This window comes from Neodiprion lecontei, chromosome 5, assembly GCF_021901455.1.
Source record: "Neodiprion lecontei isolate iyNeoLeco1 chromosome 5, iyNeoLeco1.1, whole genome shotgun sequence".
NCBI classification, from domain to species: domain Eukaryota; kingdom Metazoa; phylum Arthropoda; class Insecta; order Hymenoptera; family Diprionidae; genus Neodiprion; species Neodiprion lecontei.
In genome coordinates this window covers 2,034,639-2,056,420 of record NC_060264.1, presented here as the reverse complement: position 1 = coordinate 2,056,420, position 21,782 = coordinate 2,034,639, and the positions used below count along the sequence as shown (strand labels likewise).

Genomic DNA, 21,782 nt, shown 5'->3' with positions numbered 1-21,782 from the left:
CGGCTACGTTGGCCTGGTGGTGTGAATACCGAACTCGGCGCTGTTGAACGCGTCGCGTCGCTCGGCATCGAGTCCTGCGATTCTATGCTCGATTGGGATTGAGGGTAACGGACGGGACCTATGTGCAGATTCGGCTGCGACAGTCGCGTCCTTTTCGTTCCCGGACATTTCAAGTGGTCTATCAGGTTTGGCTGGGAGAGACGTATGCATGGGTTGGGACGCAAAGGACCCGGCTTGTTCAGGTACCACAGGTCTCGGCGGGAGTATGGCTCGCATCAGAGTGTGTCTTCCTCTCGTAGACGTCGCATGAAAACTGGTCTCACATCCTCGAAGAATGACGGCAGGTCCAGCTCGGCCGCTCTCGCTATTCCTCCGTCCTTGCACTCTAGCCAGTAAGTGTCCATTAGACCCTTTCCCTGCAACATCGGGACCAAACAGTTTTTTATGGAACGTGTTACACGTACTACGGAAAGCAGAGTGTCGTTGTGTCCTATATCAAAGATTGTCATGGACATGACCTATACGCGTATACTTCGTGCTCAATTTTGGATACAGTTTTATGCTCTTCGCAGTATCTTCTTAATCTTCAAGCTTTAGACGCAAGGCACAATTGAGCAATCGTTAACTGTGTACAGTACAATTGCGAGGTCGGACATCATTTGCACGAATACCTAGATAGTGTGCGGAATTTTGTATTTTTCTAACCTTAACGTCGACCAGACCTCGATGCTCGATTCTGAAACCGCCAACGGCGTCCAGTGCCTTTTTCATTTCGAGACTGATGTGGATGCGTAGAGCTGAAAGTAAACGGCGAGGTATCGATTAACGCGGTGTTTAAGTCGATCTTGGCAAATCAATTGGTATTAATTTACTGGCTCTCTTGTCTCGTCAATCTTTGTGTTACCTTCACCGGTAGATTCCATGCGACTTGCGGTGTTCACGGTGTCTCCGAAGAGGCAATAACGCGGCATCTTAGTTCCAACTATTCCGGCTACGACTGGTCCGGTGTGGACTCCGCTTCGTATTTGGAGACGTTCGCCGGGTCTTCGGGGCACTTGGAAGACCGTCGATGCGGCTAACAGGTCCAAAGCCATCGTCGCGATTTCGGAGACGTGCTTGTCACCTGCGACACAGGAGTAGTGATACAAGGGGGGTTGTGCGTGCAGATCCCAATACCGTCATCTCACTGACATTTTTAGCCGCTTCACATCTCAGACGCAAACCCTTTTTTCCGGTCGTGGGTAATCCTCACTCTGGTCGACTTTATCGATCGTCGGTAAAAAAGGGTTTGTGTCTGAGCTGTGAAGCGGCTAAAAATGTCAGTAAAATGTCGGTGTTGGAATCTGCACGCAGAACCCCTCTTGTATCACTACTGACAGGTGTGAAAAATACAAATTTGAGGGCGTGATCTAGAACAGCTGTACGACGAAGAAACGTGCAGGACGTTGAGCTTGGAGCAGTTTCATCGACAAGTTGATGCAAGATGATTAGAAAATTTGAAAAATTGTACCGCGGAGACGTTATTGCAGGTTTAAAAATTGATATTTCTTTTTTATTATTCAGCTCCGTTCACGATATGTCTCAGATTTGATGCGACCAGATCTTTGATGCGCGTTGATTCGATTTTTCAATGTTAATAATCCTGGTGTTTATGGCTGATGGGGTGGATAGTCGGAATGCAGGGGAGTTTTCGTACATTTACCATTTTTCACTGGAAGTCCGGAGGCGACCATGTACGAGTCACCGATCGTTTCGACCTTGTAGACGTCGTAGCATTCGATCCTCGCGTCGAAGAGCTTGTAGATTGAATTCAAAAATGTAACTACCTGCGAGAATTAACGTTCTTTTAAACTCCCGAACTCTTATAGAAGAATGAAACATCGTCTTTCGCTTCACAGGCCAATCTTTTCTGTCCCTTTTTTTTTTTTTCCACAATCAAATTTTTGCCATTCTTTTTCACAGTGTATTATTACGTGTAAAATTTTTTCAACCCTTATACCTCGAGCGGCGTGGTTTCAGCTGCTATTTCTGTGAATCCAACGATGTCACTGAAGTAAACTGTCACAGCCTCGTAATATTCGGCGGGAACCTGTGAAGGGTGAAAAAAAATTGAGGTCGATTTACTGTAGAGATTATCGTCGGGGGAAAGAAATTGGTATTGAAAGGGATGAAAAATAAATAAATAAATGAATAAAAAACAATGCGAGGGCTTAGCACCCTCCGAATTGTAATGGCTTTGTAACCTGTTGCGTCTGCTTCAACTGCTGAGCAACACTCGGGGGTAGCATTTGAAATAGGAGTGTGTCGCTCTTTCTCTTTTCCCTCTTCAATTCTCGTGCCTTCTGGGCTAAATTGGCCGCGTACATCTGTAACACGGCAATAAAAATTAGATACGAGTTTCAACTCGTTTAAGGAGTTACGCCGCTTTAACTAACGGCCGAAAAAAAAGGCCCGACTTTGACGATTTATTTTGGGAGTACAGAAAAAGGATTAGGATTTATTTTCGGAGGGTTCATTTAACACGTACTGAACTGTAGAAAAGAAAAAAAAAAAAGAAAAATTTATCATTGTTTTGAATGCAAAATGGCGGTGACAGATCCAACCTATGACATCGCCTTTTTTTAAAACTCCTTCACGGGAGGACGGATTTCTCGTTAAATATAAGACCTGGATCGAAAATCTAGAAAAATTTGGTAGAAATGGTGCACTTTGGAAAAAATGAAACGATTTTTGGCCAAAAAAAAAATTTCACGTTAAAAAAAAAGAAAAAAAAATAACGGCTACGTAATACGACAGAGAATGTAATTGTGAAGCTACTGTCAAAATTACAAATCGATTCATGCAACGGTGTTCAAGTAATCTGTTTAAATATTGTTTAAACCAAAAAAAAAAAAATAAAAAAACGAATTTCCCAAAATCCCAGAGAAGAGTTACCCCTTAAATTGAAGTATTCGAGTTTTCATTATATCTTCATTAATTTCACACTGGATTAAGGAGGTAATGTTTTTTTTTTTTTTTGTTTTCTTCTTTTTGCCAGATTATTTCAATGTCATGAATTTTAAGGGATACGAAATCGAAGGTTCGATTTCAATTCGTGTCACATGCATACGCCGTTTACCCTGTATTGGATTCGTTTATAACATACAGAATGAAAATAATTGTTCACCCCTATATACCACATATGGAACAACAGAAAAATAATATCGATTATTATGTTTGTCATATATATGTATGGTATATGGATATGTATGTACAATGTACATACGACCTCACAGCTGGTGGATGGTTCGAGATTAAAACACACCGGGTGTTCGTGTTGTAAATAATCATGGCGGTTATCGATAAATTTTCAAATTTCTAATTTTACATTATTATCGTTGTGGTGTTTTTTTTTTTTTTTTTCGATTTCTGCCAAGTTCCAATAACTACGATCATCGATCACTCTAATGTGACAATTATACGATTTGCAAACAATCATTCATTCAACCGACCGGTATTATAAATCGATGGATGGATGTATGAGAGGATTGCGTTCTTTACAGTGTTACATATATATATATATATATACATGTATATATATATATATATGAGTTGACTCGCTCCACCCGGTACTTTTAAAAGGCCTCCTCGATTTTATGAGGTTCAATTGCCTTCTTGAGTTCTATAATATACAGGTATATTAATACCAGGGACGAAAATTGACTTATAGACGTTATGCGAGGTCGACACTTCTCGGTCTAGGGGATGAATGGGGGTTGAACCTGCGTTTCTACGCCGTAGTTAAAACTTGGTGGAAATTTCCGTTCACGTCGCGTTGTCTATTAATATTGATTGAACATTTCAAACGATGGTAAATTGACGAGCTGAAGAAAATAAAAATTTGGTATTACGGTGATTCATTGATATCAGGGGATCCAATTTAAGATAATTTCAGTCATCCTCTTAGGAATGGGTAATGTTATTTTGAAAATTTGAATGTGAACGATGTAGATGGGATAGGTGTTCGGAATTACCGTTTCATCAATCTTTATTAAAACGCAGTATTGAATTTAACTCACCTGAATTGTAGCGACGGCGTTTCGAACGAGTATTATTATAATTGGTGAAATGACGAGAACCAGAACTACGATCGCGATACCGGCGACTTCCTTGTTACTCGCGTCCTGAAGATTTGAGTTCACGTAATCCCTGCAGGAAGAGAGAGAGGGAGAGAGAAAAACGTATATATAATAATCTGCAAGCGAAGGCAGCGAGAGAAAAAAAAGAGTAAGAGAAAGAGAGAGAGAAGGAGAAGGAGAGAGGAATAAGGAAATAAAAATAAGTCACAAGATAATCACAATCACTGTACTTAATAGTAGCACGAGAGTTGATTCGAAAACCGTTCATGTATAAAACACGTTATAAGGCTATAAATATACGCTTTTAAATAAATACTCTCTGTCTTATACGTTATAACAGCGTTGAGTTTTCCAATCATTGCAAAACGCACGGGTATAATTATTTACATAAAATTAGCGTAATTTTTTCACGCGTGTGTGTATAATATAGCTAGAATAAATTCACAAAAGTAATGAAAATTCTCTGGTTATTGCGCAATATCGCGAGCAATGACAATAATTCATTTTGCTTTTACAACGGAATTCATCGTCGATTACGTAAGACCGTTTAGAGCTAAGGGTGAAAATTGCATGCAAATATTCAGTATAATGCAGTATCCATTCAACTCGACGCGCGTATAAAAGTTGAATTGAATCTCACTCGGCGCGTTTATCGTTGTTCAAATTTTGCCGCACGTTAGATAGATAGGTGGAGGGATGGACAGATAAACAGATAGACGGATGGATAGATAGACAGATAAATAGATAGACGGACAGATGGATTGTTTGTGTAGGCTGTAGAAATATCGGACGAGTCGCAGGAAGATGGTATAAAGTGGTGACAAGAAATAAAATACAGTAAAATGTAAATGTAAATGTGTACGAAGGTGAGAAGAAAATTTAGAATGAAACAGAAACGAGTAATGCTATGTGGACAAATGGTGAGATAATAATGATAGATACAAGTAAAATTTCTTCGAACATTTGTGTGTAAATATACGGTATGGACATCGGTGAGTAACGAAGTAAAAATGACAAGAGGAAAGAACGATGATAGAATAACGCTCGTTGTCGTAAAGTCGAACGATCTGGATAGAGAGTTAATGCAATAAGTAAAAATAGAAAAAATGGTGAGTATTACTGACAAAAATACTCTTAGCATGGACGAGTATGAAAACAGACGGAGGCGGAGAGAGAAAGAGAGAAGAGAATAACGTAACAATATAATATATCACCCACCTAATCATGCGACGCAGTTCGCGTTGTAATTTTCTAAGTTCATCGACGTAAGTGGCCATGGAGTCGAAATAGGCTATGGCGTCATCGACGCTCGGCTGACGTTTTCGATTTTCCAAAATGTCATCCCTCCTGAGAAGAGGAGAGGAGAATTAAGGATACGAAATAAAAAAAAAAAAAATTAAAATTTCAAAAACGAGACGAGAGAAATTAATTTCGTCAAAAAAAAAAAAGAGAAAAACAAATTTTATTATTATAATAATTGAATATTTTTTTATCAGTACTCGATGCACGGAATCAAAATTCATTCGTCGGATTATTATAACCCGATGAAAAGATATTGCAATTTTTTATTTTATCCTCGACCCGTGTAATCAAAGAAACAATTACCTGGACTTAATTTTTCCGTAATCAGGCATCGTGAGCGTCAGGTGATCGTAAAATTTCTTCAACGACGGTACGTAGGTTAGCGATCCGTTTAAAAGATCTCTTCCCAACGCCTCGTGGCGTACGTAACTTACGTAGCTGTCGCCGGTCAGTATTCCTCGTCCAAAGTAATTTATTCCGTATACCGAAGCGATTCCCAGACTCTCGATGCTTCGAAGAAGATTCTTGAAAGATATCAGATACCTAAGGATGAAGAAGAGAAAGAAAAACAAAAACAAAAGAAAAAAACAACGAGTCATATTAAAATACAAGTCACGTTACAAGCCTGGAAGAGTCAGAGATTTGAATCGTTGCGTTAAAAGTCTGTATGAAATTGGATGACAAAAAAAAAAAAAAAAAAAAAAACAAAAAACTGACATTCTTTTCCCATTCATTTTTAAATCCTATTATTATTATTATTATGTACGATTTATACCTCCAAACTCCGCTGTTGTCGGTCTCTTTTATCTGGTTAGTCAGGTGATCTAGCATAGCCGCGTTTACACTCGTGTACCAGGCCATAACTTCGGATATGCTGCTCTCTTCGGAGCTGATTTTTTCCCTAAAAGTGAAATTTCAGTTTTTTTTTTTTTTTTTTAACCCCCTGAAGCGTACATTTTTCGTTGCAGTCAACTGGGTTGGTTCAAACCAAATTGAAACTGGGTATACATGGTTTATAAGTTCTCGAGGTCACTGATTTCAAAAATTGGGTCGGTTCTGAGAAGTTTTGAAAATTTAAAACGGTGGGTCTAATGCCATCGGATAGGTCCAATTTTAACATTTTTAGTCCACCATATTGGATCCGCCGTCTTGAATTTTGAAATTTTGACGTTGGATTCGTCTTCAGTGACTCCCAAAATCTCCGAGCAGCAAATATCAAGCGAATCGCATTAATTTTTATATTTACAGTCCGTCGTATCGGATCCGCTATTTTCGAATTTACAAATCTCAACATCGGATTCGTTTTCAGCGACCCGCAAAATCCAAGATTACCGAGTTCCACTTCCCAAAACCAGTAATTTTCGACACCTTATTTATTCACAACGTTCACTATATCCGCGGAATCATCGTAATCCCTCTGAAAACATCGACATTGACATCATAGAAGTCGAATTACGCGCAAAATTGTGTATAAATCTTGAATAACCGATTGACAAAAAGGTCTCTTCTCACACACACGAGACGCTGTGCCGCAAAGGGTCGAAGTTGGCAGTCAGTCAGACTCGAAACCGTCTCAATCGAAATGTCCGGAACACCCTTCGCGGTGTTGCGTGTTTAATCGAAGTATCGAGCATCGGGGGGTGGTTGACGGTACCTACTTAGGTCTAAAAATACAAAATGCGGTTGCGTTCCAGATGGTCACCAGTGCGGTAACGTGTCACTCGCAACCTCGGTATAACCAGCCCCTCCATCTCTCTCCCAGCATCGTGCCAAGCTCTCTTTGAGGGTATTTATTAGGTCAATGGTTGCGCGATCCTAACCATCTACCCAACCTACCCACCTACGTCGAACACTGTTTATAACCTTGCACGTGTTCCACACGGTGTAATGGAAACGTACGCGTCAACCGACCACCACTGTATCGGGATAGTCGATGGATTATCGTCTTGTTGGATCCATCGATGAGAACGAGCATCGGCCCCTCTTACAATTCACCAGAAATTACCAACTCGTTCCACCTACAAGGTTGACGAGTTCAACAAGTAGAAGGACCGAGTCCCTCCCCTAATCCCTTTCGTACGCTCCATTTATCCCCCCTCACCACGGGGTTCTACGCGACTATGACCCCGTTATTTCAATTTTTTTTTTTGTTTTTTTTTCCCTCTGTTTTCCCCTTTTTTTTCCGTTACTTTTTCCACCCTCTTTTACGTTCATCCTCTTGTACCCATTACGCGATAAATTTTGGGGTAATACGGTTCGGTGTTTTCTTCATACTCACTTCAACTTTTGTGAATATATATATAGGTGAATAATTGAGGGGCTGGTAAGTCGCAAGTGTCGTACGTTAGTTAGGTTTGACATAATTTTTTCAAGACTGATCGAATAGCGTTTGAGGTTTACTTGTGAGATGTCTTGACAATTATTGTTGAAAAATTAATATTTTGGTTAATAAAAAAAAAAAAAAAAAAAACAAAATTGAGCGAAACAAAAATCAAAAATTTCTTTTTTCTTATTACGTGTCGTTTTAATGGAATGTGGAAAAAATAAAGTAAACTGGTTTAGATACGACGTTCGAGATGATTAGACGAAATTTGATTGCGCGTTTGGAAAAAAGATAATTGAGAATTTTTTTTTTTTGTTCTTCCTTTTTCTCCGGCATACCCTAAAATCTATAATATGGAAAATATTGCATTATGCGCTTGCAACATTTATGTCAATATCCGATGATACCGAATGCACGCGCAAGAAACGTATACATACATTTAATATATTACGAAGTATAGAACGTCGTGAAATACTGTATATATGTATAATGTATATGTATACGTGTACCTTTATGCGTATATGTTACACATGTGACAGATAGCCTTTACACGCGCGTATAATATCGGCAAACAACAACGTCTTTGTAGGTTATGGATACGTTTGTTTCGGTGTTTAGCAAGAGTTCTAGTGGCTACATTTATGTTTAGTCGGGAATGTAAGTGTATTAGCTAATGCATCGCCAGGGCGTGACTACGTTATACTTCTATAAGTCATGGGGGTTATTTCTCGCCGGCAGTTGTTACGCATAACGTATCTATTATGAACACGCGACAGGGTGTATCGGATGTGAAATGAAGAGAGAGAGAGAGAGAGAGAGAGAGAGAGAGAGAGAGAAAAACAAATTCACAATACCCGATTTTCCAACGTGGCGTTCTCTAAAAAATTTGTTTGAGTTAACAAAGAAAAAAAAAAAAAAGATTCTATGTTACGTGGAAGATTTTTTCTCTTTTGATTGATCAGTTTTTTTTTTTTCTTACTTGGATTTTTTTCAATTTGCGTAGAATGATAGTGAACGATAAATTTTTTTTTGGTTTTTCAAACATTTAAGAACCGAAATGTCAATTTACGTCGTAAAGAAAAAGATCCAGACTTGTAATATCGAGTCGCCGGTTGATATTTGAGAAGTTTATTTACATGACGAATTTTTCATTATTAATTTTCATACACTAATAAAAAATAACGACAATTCAATACGAACCTTTAATTTATGAAATTACAATTGAGGTTCCGGTTGTACGGTTTTCTTTTCAACAGTCTGCACCATCCCAATTTGCTATTTCGAATGAATTCTTTAGAACGATGCATCAGAAATCGAAGAAAAAAAAAAAAAAAACATGTGAATAGTAAAATATGGAAAAACGAAATGAGAACGATATTTCTTTTACCCCCAATCCTTTCTTTTAAGATGGAAATACATTTTTTAGTAGGGTTGCCACGTTGGAAAAATCCCGATTTTTTTATACATTTTTTTATCTTCTCGATCTCAAACACCCTAATGTTTAATAATAATAGGTCACGGGCTCGACGATTCCTTTGTCAACAGTTCGGTTTGTTTTATTACGTATGAGTAAGGGGAAAAAATTGATCTTATCTAGAATTTAAAACTTGCGTAAGTACGGACGGTTTATTGACTCTTCAAGTGTCGTGTTATGTATACTCTTTAATTTATCGCAGACAATTTGTGACGGTGGACTGAACATATTTTTATTGATCTCATGTCGCGATCATTAATTGTGAAAGGAACGAAAAACGTGAAGAAAAAACTGAAAAGGGGAATAATATTATACCATTATTTATCTTATATATTATATATATATATATGTATGTATGTATTTATATACCGATGCAGTGTATAAACTTATTCTTTTCAAACTTGAAACACTTTTCTCTTCTTTCGATTTACTTGTCGTTTGTTTGTTTGTTTGTTGGTTTATTCGTTTTTCTCAAATCACCAGTTTCGTCTTTTATATATTTGTACACAAATGTGTTTCTTCGAACACTCGGAATTTTCCTACCAAACATAACATATCGTCGTTATCTCTTATAATTTTTATCTCTTTTTCCGTCTCCTTCGATATCGGGGATGATGCGAACGATATCCGTCGTAGGATAAAAATTATAAATAGTTTCAAACGAAGGATGATTACTATTATATCACAGAAAGAATATCAAACTATCAAACAACCTCACGCCTAAATATTAACTCTTACATGCATACCGAAATATTGTTTGTCTCGATAATTTGCCTTGCGCTCCTTTTTCGTTCTCCTGCGTTTTCTTTATTTTTTTTTTTTAATTTATTTGTTTTTTCCGTTAGAACTGCAGAGAAAACGTACGATAAGAAATGACGATATTTCACCTGAAATCGTTGAGCCGTTCCTGAAATGCTTCCTTGTTAACTACATCGTATTTTTGGGTCTTGGTCTCGTCTCGAGGCACCGAAACTAGAGGCCATGTTGTCATGTTGTGGAGGGCTCGATCCGTTACCGCAAATCTTTGGGTCAAATTCGACCTAACGAAGAAGATAATGTATAATATATTTCAAGAAAATACCGACGATAAATTTCTCTTAACCTGGAGATATTTCGTCACGTTCCTTTTCGAACAAAAAACAAGAAACAAGAAAAAGAGAGCAAATGAAAAAAAAAAAAAAGCAACAAAGTCTTACCTCAGCGTATTTCCGTTAGTGTAAATGAAGAAAGCTACTTCTGATCTTTCAAGCTGCATCCTTGTCACAACTTTTCCCAGGTCCGTGGCTATCGTAACCTGAAATTACGCGAGGCGTGAGTAAAAATTATATTTTTTTCAACATTTCAGTCCTTATTAAAAATATCTCATTCTTGTTCAGTCGACATCTTAAAAGGAAGGTATCCGATTTGATTTTTTTTGTAATATGTAACAGTAGACTAAAAAGTGAGCGAAACGTGATTTTTTTTTCTCTTCATCTGTCATTAAACACTTTAAGGATGTGAAACCAGCGTCCGAAATAAGGCATTTCAAAGGGTGATTTGGCAGTTTTTTCATCTCTCGTTATGAGAAAACTTTTCCATTTGGATTGGTTAAGAAATGTGACGTTCTTGCGGATGAAAATGCCGAGTCGACCTTTGACATGCCTTGCTTTGGAGGGTGGTGTCACACCCTTAAAGTGTTCAATGGCAGATGAAAACAAAACCAGTCGCTTAGTTTTTGGTCCACTTTAACATATTACAAAAGAAATCAATTCGGAGATACGGACCTGGGATATCTTTCTTGTTAGTTTTTCCTTTCCATTATTCCTTCGTACTGTAAAGGGAGATTCTTATTTTCAATATTTACACGAAAAAAAACCGTTACGTCTTGAGCTGCAGTATCGAGAAGCGGCCATTATTCACTCGACCGCTCTCCTTCCCCCGCACGTTCATACTGCGATACTCTTTACATACGTAGATGCATGTGTCGGTATTGTTAACTAATGGCTCGTTGCTTCTTGGCGGAGCATCCTAGCGATCGTATAAAATAAATAAGAGCGATCGAGTCACTCGGGCGTCAGCTGAAGAACCACCCCGAGTAACGCGTTATGACGTAAGGTACATTTTTCCACATTTCTTGGACGCAGTTTATTGAGCAATAGCTAGAGGAGTGACCGTAAGTAGTCGCTGCAGTAACCCAGTTTCATTTCTCACTCTCACTCTCACTCTCTTTCTTCAATTGCTGGACGTCGGGAGAAAGTTTATCAAATATTACATTGAATCCAATGAAACACCGTCAATTTAGACCTAAGTCACCGAGAACCTAGATTCGCATAGGTATGTTTAGAGAAGATCGAAAGAACAAGATTAATTCCGCAGTGAATCGTTGAATAAAAATCGTACACTGCTGTTTCATCACGTGGTGGTATGAGACGATTATACATGTTGAATGGAAAAGTTCATGGGTTGGAATTAGAGGCTGAGACGATGTGCAAAGACCTTTCTGATTTGAAGACGAACGACCTACGCCATACGTTTCAATTAGAGTGTGACCGGCATTGCAGAGGAAAGAAAGAACACTTCATTGGATCTTCTCACCGTAAGGCAAATAAACACAACTCTTGGGAACGACTGGTGGTGTATGCACCAGTAGTGAGAAAAAAGGAGCGAAAACAAATGAAACGACGGAAAACCGTAAGAGTCTATCTCTTTCAAATGAGTTCGGTGTTGAAGGTTGCACAACAAATCAAGTGTATAGCCCCAACGATCTACGTTTTACTTTCCAGCGAAAGGTCGAACCGAATGAGATTCTAAAACTAGGTACATGTAATCAAATAAGAGTATAATCCATTGGTTATCGGTAACTAACTGTTCCATGACGAACATTCTTCAAGGTTTGCACTTCTCCTCGATATGTCTATAACATGGTGTCCAGTAAAAAGTCCGTAACAAACTCAAGGATAGTTCCTAGGACTTTTCAAGGACGAGCAAAATTCACGGACATTTTACAGGAGCCCTGAACACCATGAATGATTCACGTGTGTATGCGAAAATGGATCGATACGAAATCGGTCGGTGGATTTGAAAATTTTTATCAGTGGTGCAGGGCGTTTTGTGCGAATGCGATGTACAACAAGCTGTTCACTACAACTTACATCCCCAACCACTCCAGAGAATGGAGATAAGTAGTGCGTAATTTCATGAAGTAGTAACCAGTGTATGTTGCAGAGCAAATAGTCTACCCTTTAATCTATATCTGTCCGTACGAGTGGTGCACCAGTAGCAGCATGGCATTAGTCAGGTTTTGTGGTAATCTGGGGGAGTGCCTTGTTTGCATTTGGTCTTACATCATTCGGGGAAAGCGAGGATTGGTTCGTCGCTTATTGTTAGCTGGTTACGTACGTTACGTACACATATAGAGTATAATATAGCCCGGTGATAAGGGTGGCACAACTCAAAAATTGGTGTTTTTTAGTTGAGACCATGTATGGGTTTATAAATTTCGAAGCTGGAAGCTTGGAAAGTGATATTCCTGTAGTTAAATAAACTTCCCTAAACATTCAAGGCTTTCACTTATAGTTATTTGCTTGAAAATATTATTAGAAACTCCAAATTTTTTAGCTTCGCGACCCTTGTTGACGGGGTGCGATGTTTGAAACTCTGAACCAATTTCCTCACCCCCCTCTACGAGTGTTTTTCACCGATACAGGTAGATCAGGTGGTGAAAGAATTTATCACTCGAATGTATAAAACTAAGCATGATCTACGCGGTCCAAAATTGTCGAATTGTGATAAAACACTCTGTTTTATCGACTGGGTCAGCTTCGGTTTTACTTTTCGACTATTTTGAAGTTAGTAACGTCGATGTAACGGAAAATCATGGAACAAATCGTTGTACAATTTTAGAACGACTTAAAAGGAGTTGGCTTTTTCAAAGTATCGACGTGTTTTCTTTGTTACGATCTACTGGCGATGTCTCTTGAACACGCATCGTTAAAGTGACTTTACCAACTTCAACCTCATACTTTTCGAACCATTTTCATAGATGATGAGAGAGCAATTACCACGTTTGAAAACATTTCTCGATCGGCACATCAAAAAAAAAAAAAAAGTGAAAAAATGAACCACCCTAGTTAGCGTATCTATTGTCGAATGTCGATGGTACTGACCTGCGTCTCGATATCCGAGACTTCTTGCCTGTATATCAGAATGTCGTGGAGGGTGATCGCCGTCTGTACGATCAGCGCTAGGATTGGGATGAAGGGCAGAACCAGCATCTGCAGCAGCTGGATTCGCCGACCTCGCCGATGGGTCGGATCCGTTGTTCGCGCCCAGCACGACTTACGACGACTTCCTTTCGCCCCGGAAACGTCCTCCGAGGAGAGACTTCTCACCGAGCTTATCTCCGCCATGCAGGATCCGTTTCGCGGCGACATGCTGTTGTAATTGAGTAAAAAAAAAAAAAAATTAGCTTTTTTTAAACAAGAATATTCACGTCACGGTCGAAACTGATTCCATGAGACAAAATTTGGCTAGCTTGGAAATTTGGAATTTTTAGTAATCGATCTTCGTATCTGAGTATAGGCGCGCAGGATAATAAATGTGAAAATTTTCAGGCAAATTTTGTATATTTTAGGCAACCTGATCGTTTATCTTATACGTATAAATTAATGTTTTATTAGGTATATTTTGGATAGTTATTAACTTTATCGCCAAATTAAGAATTAAGTCTTTCTTGCTTTCTTTCTTTCCTTCTTTCTTCTCAACCAAAAGAGAGTCTCGTTGACAATATAGAATAATACTTTATGATGAGATAAAAATGGAACAAAATCAACCACAATAAAAACGATAAGATGATTAAATTTAAATAATAACAATTCCCGAAAGTTATGAATAAATTGTTTAAACGAAACATTGTTTAACAAATTTTCTGGGAACATTGTTTTTATTTTTTTTATCATGCGAAATGAATTCGTTGATTCTTCTGAATGTACACGAATTTATTAGAGAATTTTTCCCTTATTCTGAAATTTCCGTTTTCGAAAATTCACGACTTATCCAACATTTTTCAAAATTAAAATTGATCGAAAACGGAAATTTCAAAATTTTATGTATATTCAGAAAAATCAACTGATTCATTTCACATGACAAAAATAAAATATATATTCCCTGAAAATTTGCTAAACAATGTTTTTAAACAATTGATTGATAAATTTTGGGAATTATCACTAATATTTAAATTTAATTATCTCATCGTCTTTATTGCGGTTGACTTTTTTCCGATTTATATCTCATCGCAACTGATCAGTTGAATATTTATATTTGGTGTAAAAAAAAAAAAAAAAAAAAACCAGTTTGAAATACGAAAAAGCTTGAAATAGGTTACAAACATGCCACATGTTTCCGTAAGCTTTGTTCAGAACGTCGACTTGTATAACGTGAAAATCGCATCGTGTTCGAGTGAATTCGCAGAAAGTTGGATATTGTAAAATTTATATTCACAATATGTAGGGTATGTACCTGCATACATATATATATGTATGTATGTATGATAAAATTTAACATCGTTTCTAGTCGATCCCACATATTTTCGTCCCCTTTGCCTCAGAACGCGTCATAGAAGTTTGATATTTCGCGCGATTTAGCATCGAGGCGTTTCGACACGATTCGTTAGACGCAATTCCGGAAACGTGTGTACGTACACATGCATACATTGACGCATACATAAATGTCTATGCACAGCTATGCAAGCAGACAGAGGACTTTACTCGACCGATTGTCAATGCGTCTGGGATGCAGGATCACTTATCTCGGGTAAGGCGAAGAAGTGTTATAGGAACTAGTTATGCGGGTGTGCGTATGTGTGAACACGTATATGCACTTGTAAAAGGCACGTGATCGAATGTCTCTTCCCCGTTGCCATGGTAGGATCAATTCCGATTCCTCGCCGGCTACATGCTACTTTCTTCCGCAAATATTGCCAACATTGTACAATATAAGCTGCTGTACTGTTTGTTCTGCAGTCGAGACGCGATGGTACGATCGGAAATGTAATCGTTGTCGTAAATGTGTGAGAATATATATATATGTATGTATGTATATATTAGGGTGATCCTTACTTGGGGTGTTGATGATTTTTTGCCAGACCACCCCCCAAATCAACTATAAATAATTGAAAAACAATTCTTTCGGATTTTTATATCAAAAATACACTTGTTTCAGATACATTCTCAGCATATATTTTATTGTAAGATTGACGATGTTCGAATCAATCTGTAACTGCGAAGATTTAGTGAGTAATTAGTACTACTGTCTGAGAAAAAATTCACATCGTCATCGTATCAACCAATCTCGACGAATTGCAAACCCTAGAAATTTGACCGTTTCTTTTTATTTATAAGAAATGCAATTGTCTATATAACCTGGTACGATGATGTGAATTTTTTCTCAGATAGTAGCACTCCTGCTCACTAGAACCTCACATTCGTGGATTTTTTGAATCATTATTACTCTTACAGTAAAATATATACTAACAACGTGTTCGAAACACGTGTATTTTAAATTGGGAAATCCTTCCTCTTACAGGCACGGGTTACAGTTGATATAAAAATCTGAAAAAAATTGTTAATTGTTTTTCAATTATTTATAGTTGATTTGGTGGGGTAATCCGGAATAAATTCGTCAACGTTCTAAATGAGAACCACTCTAATATATATATATATGTTTGGATAAAATTTTCTCACATTTTCTAAATATGTATACATACACCGGGAGAATCTCTTGAAACTTGAAAATGAACCGCGCGTGCGCCGAATGATCAAATCTCATTGGTCGGCGAAACGTTCCCGCGGCGATATTCTTGTCCGCGACGCAGGCGGGCCAACCTACGCAAAATGTCTACGTTTGAATTTTCAAAGAGCGTGAGCGTCGAGTTCCGACCGTTCTTCGAAGAATCGACTTTCCGCCCCGACGACAAATGCTTCCGAAACCTTTCCGAGTCGCCGTCTCGATTGTTCGAGATCCTAACCTCGAAAATTCGTAGGAACCACGTCGCCGGCGGAAAGAGTTTGACGGCTGAAAACTCGGGTTGGCCAGCCTGCGCGAAGAGCCGATAAAACTCGCGCGTGCGCGGTTCGTTTTCAACTTTCAAGAGATTCTCCCGGTACAAGGAATTTTTCGACAACTCTTAAATCTTCGTCGTTTCCGTTTCTATCTTTCGGTGATTCGTCTGTTTTATTTTTAATCTTGTAATTTAGGAGGGTGGTCACATACTTGGAAAACCTGAAATTGTTAGGGGATTTACAATTTGGTAATGTAAAAAAGTGAAAATATTCATTTTTTTATCTCGGTGATTACAAGTGTTTCTTTTTTCTTTTCGAGGTAATAAGTTTACGTTTTATAGTCGAGAAATCAAATTGGGTTTAAACTGACGTTTTTTCTTCTTCGTTGTAATTTTCTTAAATTCGAATTGAATATCAGTCTGATACAGAGTTGATAAAGTGAACGATTTAGATTTTAGCAACTTACTGGAACTGGGAAAATGTCAGGAAAAATTAGGTATTAGGTAATGGAAAATCTTCTTTTTTTTTCAAAAAATTTCTGCGGCTACCCTGTGCAAAGTAGACGACACTACGATCTCGCAATTAAGTGAACCCTGTAAAGGGAAGAAGAAAGGGGGGCTAAATACAAAAATTATATGCGTGGGTGTGGGAACATCAAAGAAGGTGTTACAGACCTTCCAAGAAATTCACGTTGATCAGGCGATATTAAAGACTACAAACTCGTTACTCGTTCTTCTTTGTTGTTATACGTTCATACGTAAAGGTAATATACATGTATATTTTTAGCTCTACGATGGAATATAACCGAAAACATCGATGCTATTTATACACACACTGCTCGACGTGGGTGATTTCTTTTACGATTATAATTCACACCGTTTGTCATTAAATTAATCAATCCGTATAGATGGTGTAATGTAATTGCTGGCTATGGTGTGGAGAATTTCGTTGGTCAAAGTGTGTAATTCTTGTTACTTTCATCTTTTTGACGTACATCAATTTCAAAAATTATACGGGACAGAAAATTAACGATCATATAAAATGATGCATTGAAGTAATTTTCGCATCTCTCTCTTTGTCTCTTAATTTGTTTTTCAACTTAAACAATAAGATAACTTTCCAATTCTAATTCTAATTATAATTCTAATCATGTCTCCGTTTGTTGTAGATGATGACCTGATTCTGTTAAACGCATTTCCACGCAACTGTTGGTGACAATTTCAGGTGAGTGAGGAAAAGTTTATAGCGATATTATAAAACAGCTGTGCAGTGCGTCGTTTTATGTCGTTATTTCCACATCGGTTTTATTATTCAGGTTATTTTAATTCTCGAATACGTATATACATATATACGTGTATGTACGTAGTTACCTACCTACGTATAGTTTGACATATTGCACTATAATACCGGGGAGGATGACGACGAGAGAAGTTGAGATATTTTTCAGAGTGCAATTTTCTAATCATCCTGAAAGGTTTCGTTTCGCCGTATCTCGGAGTGTATGAAAATTTTCATCGTTTATACAAGCTCAATTATAGCACAGCAATATTCAAGTCGACTCATAGGTGTTGGGTGTTTATGTATTTACGCATTAATATACACACATGACGTTTGCATCTAGCAAACACGTTTTAGAGACGGTGCGATACACACATGTATGTACAGTGTCTGTGTGTGTGTACATAATATGTACTATAGTTGGTATTATCTTGATCAGCCGTGCAGCAGCTTATGGAAAGTGCATCGTAATTAAATTCGGCCGTGCATCGCGAAACGCCGCGGTTAAATTATTGTCGATCCGAAATCATCTTGAACGTTGTTGTTATTGTTATCATTATTATCATTATTATCATTATTATTATTATTATTATTCAACTGCGATATTATTACGGTTGTGTTGGTTTTACGCGTTGAAATTATCGATGTAATGTAGAGAGGAGAGAAATAGAGGATATGTAAAAATTGACACACATTTTTGATGATGTATCCTCGTTTCGAAGAAACGCGACTCGTCTTTGCCAAATCAAATTCGACGCGTGTCGATTTTTTTTTTTTTTTCTTTTCCTTGTACTTTCTTGGTCAAGATTTATCGTTGACGTTCGAAATTCCGAATTCACCCGTACTTGCGTGACTTTACGTACGACGCGTTTGAAGAAAAATCACGATTTTTATCTATACATGTAATAATATCGAAACAACGACAAGAGTGGCGAGAAAAAAAAAAAATAAATAAATAAAAAAAAAAAATAAAAAAAGAAAAAAGAAAAAAAATCCGTCAAAGTAAAAGCGACGGCAAACGAAAAGACATGTAATGTCTTCTGCTTTTTATCATCCCTTTTCACACCGTTCACACCGTACTCATCTATGTATGCGAATAATTTTTTACTTATTTTTTTTTCTGATCTTATTTTCACGGGTCTTAACCCTGAAAAATGCTTGGACAACTTTGGAAGGAGTCAATTTGTCAAAAAAAATGACGAGAGACAATTTTCGTACAGTGTTAAATTTCATGTAAGAACACATGTTTTTATCATTTGGATTTGTGTAACGGTTTGTGAGCTACAAAATTATAGAAAAGAAAATGAAAGAAGAAGAAAAAAAAAAAAAGAAACAATTTCCCACGCTATTCAAACGGAAAATGTGAATCCGCGATCAGCGACCTCTAAATATTGACATTGAGAGCTCCGCTTTTGACAGGCATCTTTTTTTTTCACCCTTCCGAAAGTGTTTAAAAGAAAAAAAAAAAAAAGAAAACAAAAAAAAAGAAGTCGATTTTCTTTAAACCAGTCCAATATACAATACGGATCATCGCACACTTCACTACAAGTGACAAGTGTTTCTTCAAGCTGTGCTTTTTCCACCTCGTGCAACACTCGCGGTTCACAAGTTCAGATCTAGCTGTGTTGTTGGTAACCTCTAAGATACGTGTTTCAAACCTTGCACGAATATGTTGTGCGACATTTGCATTTGTCTTGTGGTTATATAGTTACGAGTAATACAACTAAACGTCTTACGTCCATAGAAAGGGATCCACTTTCAAGACCCACTCGCTGCTCCTCCATTCAGACTTTTCATAACCGTGTGTCTACGCGATACATGCATATGTGCCTATCATGTGTGAATCTATATATATATATATATATATATAGGTTTGTGTAATCGTTTCTAGGTGTGTGTATATATATATATATATATACACGTGCATGCGTGCTATTTGAAGGGAGAAGGAACCGCCAGTTGGACAAAGTCATATCAATGCCAACGATTACGAATACCACACACACACACACACACACACGAACACGCGCACGTAAATATTTGATGAAATATGTATACGTGTATTTGGTTCGGTGATCATTGGAAACTATATTTTTGTAATTTTGTATTTTTTTTTGCGTTGAGAAGTTACAGAGAAAGAGAGAGAGAGAGAGAAAGTTAGAGAATAATGTTGCCTATCGTAATTTATAGTTATGTATATATCCATATATTTTATATATATATATATATATATACCCACCTTTCGTATTTTTGTGTAAATTAATTGTTAAACGGGAATGAGATATAAATTGTTTTCGAGAATAATCCCTTTCCCGAATTTAATTCGTTGACGGTTATTTGTTCACGCGATTCGAATAACGATGAGACGTACGTACGACGCCCGATGTCTGTATAAATTAGACGATCGGCAACTTTGCCTGAAATTTGTTCATTTCCTTTTCCTTTTCCCTTTTTCTTTTTTTTTTTTTTTTTTTTTCCTTTCTCTTCTTATCTTCAATCGACTTCTTGCTTTTTATATCGTTTTTGGAATCATATGTCTCAGGATGACTTATTATCATATTCTCCCATTACTTTTCTTTCTGCTTACAATTCTTTTTCTCGATTCTCGAAGCAGGAGAAAAAAAAAAAAATTTTTTTTTTTTAAATTAAAAAAGAAAACGTTTGCAAAATCGACGCTGAAAAAACGAACGTCGATTTTTGAGGCGCCGGGAAACTTGCGGGCTTACACAATATGTTAACTTTGTTATTATACAATCGTGATATTAGAGATATTTCGGCGAATAAACGATTAAACAAAACAACAATTATTACACTTTTATTATAATTTCAGTTGGTAAATAAATTTTATGATATACACGACTTTTACACGTTTTTGAAATTAATTTCAACGCGACGAGTCAAATTTTTGCCAAGCCTTTGCGGTGTAGTAACGTATGATTATTAATTCTGAAGTTTCTTTCTTTTTCTGGTGTCTTTTTTTTTTCTTTTTTTTTATCCACCACCGCCAAAAACATCCACCGCAGATTTGTTGGTAAAGGAAACAACAACGTTGTACAAACCAATGGAAAATTTAAACTAAAAAACGAGACTAAAAGCAGAGGAATGAAAAATTAGCCGTAAGAAATTCGATAATTTGTCTTATTTCGTTCTACATCATCATCGATTTTTTTTTTTTTTTCGTTTCTTCGTTTCTTCTTCTTCTTCTTCTTCTTCTCCTCTGTTGTAAGGTATTCGTTAATTACAGAAATATTATGAAACCGTTCGCCGATCGGATTTGTTTATTTTCCGGTAAATTATCTCGCGAAGTTTGAAGTGGAAGGAAAACGAATGTTAAAAATTTCTTCGAACTTATGCGTAGGTATGCACGAACGTGTTTATCTGTTTATTTATTTATTTATTTATTTATTTACGGGTAACAGGTGGTGCGCTTCGTGGCGTTTTGTGACGCGTATACTATCGAAAGCTCGGAGTGCCGACCAAGACTGGAGCGAAATACAGTATGATGGGTAAATCGACGCGGGCGTCGAGTCGAGTCGCCTCGCGTCGCGTCGCCTAGCTCTTAATAACGCTAAGCTTCGTGAAATCAGCTGAGGGCATGCGTCTCTCCGACTTATCGAAGACCCCCCTCAACCATAGATATATTAATTAGAAGTACGCTTATTCGTTTATTCGTTCATCTATTCGTTCACCCATTCATCCGTCACTCGTTCCCCCGTCATTCATTCATCCGTCGTCCATCATCGATTCGTTCGATCCGTCATCACTTATTCACCGATCATTGATTTTTGAAGGATTGATTGATCGTTTGATTGATTGATTGATTGATTGATTGATTGATTCGTTCATTCATTCATTCATTCATATACGTATCATTCATCCATCATACATCGTTCATTCATCATTTACTGATTGATTGATTGATTGATTCATTCATTCATTCATTCATTCATTCATTCATTCATTCATTCATTCATTCATTCATTCATTCATTCATTCATTCATTCATTCATTCATTCATTCATTCATTCAATCATTTATTCATTCAATCATTCATCACTTATTCACTCATCGTTCATTCATTCATTCGTTCAATCATTCACCACTTATTCACTGATCGTTCATCCATTCATTCATTCATTTATTCATTTATTTTTTGATTTCCTTATCTTAAATTTTCTCTCTCTCTCTCTCTCTCTTCTATCATTTTCCTAAACGACTTACGGCGATCGTTTCTTATTTCGAAACCAAAA

At 37.3% G+C, this 21,782-nt stretch overlaps 1 protein-coding gene across 4 annotated transcripts; it reads right to left on the bottom strand.

Moving 5' to 3' along the window:
* Nucleotides 1-274: 274 nt before the first annotated feature.
* Nucleotides 275-21,063, bottom strand: LOC107228040 (receptor-type guanylate cyclase daf-11). 4 transcript variants are annotated; one of them, XM_046740163.1, is made up of 14 exons: nt 20,120-21,063; nt 13,363-13,630; nt 10,414-10,511; nt 10,105-10,257; nt 6,196-6,321; nt 5,724-5,963; nt 5,337-5,465; nt 4,059-4,188; nt 2,244-2,366; nt 2,000-2,089; nt 1,697-1,826; nt 905-1,123; nt 706-797; nt 275-416 (listed from the first exon to the last, which is right to left on the bottom strand). In XM_046740163.1, exons 2-14 carry the CDS (start codon nt 13,627-13,629, stop codon nt 276-278), a joined length of 1,938 nt encoding a protein of 645 aa, XP_046596119.1. In that variant the 5' UTR covers nt 13,630; nt 20,120-21,063; the 3' UTR covers nt 275. The 4 variants fall into 4 exon arrangements, with proteins under 4 accessions (XP_046596119.1, XP_046596118.1, XP_015524869.1 ...); XM_046740162.1 differs by having other exon boundaries at nt 19,772-21,062; XM_015669383.2 differs by having other exon boundaries at nt 1,703-1,826; nt 19,772-21,061.
* Between the last annotated feature and the right edge of the window lie 719 nt (nt 21,064-21,782).

Bases quoted from the DNA above. Each gene is read 5' to 3' on its own strand.
- LOC107228040 (XM_046740163.1), bottom strand. From the start codon at position 13,629: ATGTCGCCGCGAAACGGATCCTGCATGGCGGAGATAAGCTCGGTGAGA. The intron at 10,258-10,413 runs GTAAGACTTTGT...CTTCTTCGTTAG, and splicing joins ACTAACGGAAATACGCTGAG to GTCGAATTTGACCCAAAGAT. The intron at 4,189-5,336 runs GTGGGTGATATA...CTCTTCCTGCAG, and splicing joins GAACTGCGTCGCATGATTAG to GGATTACGTGAACTCAAATC.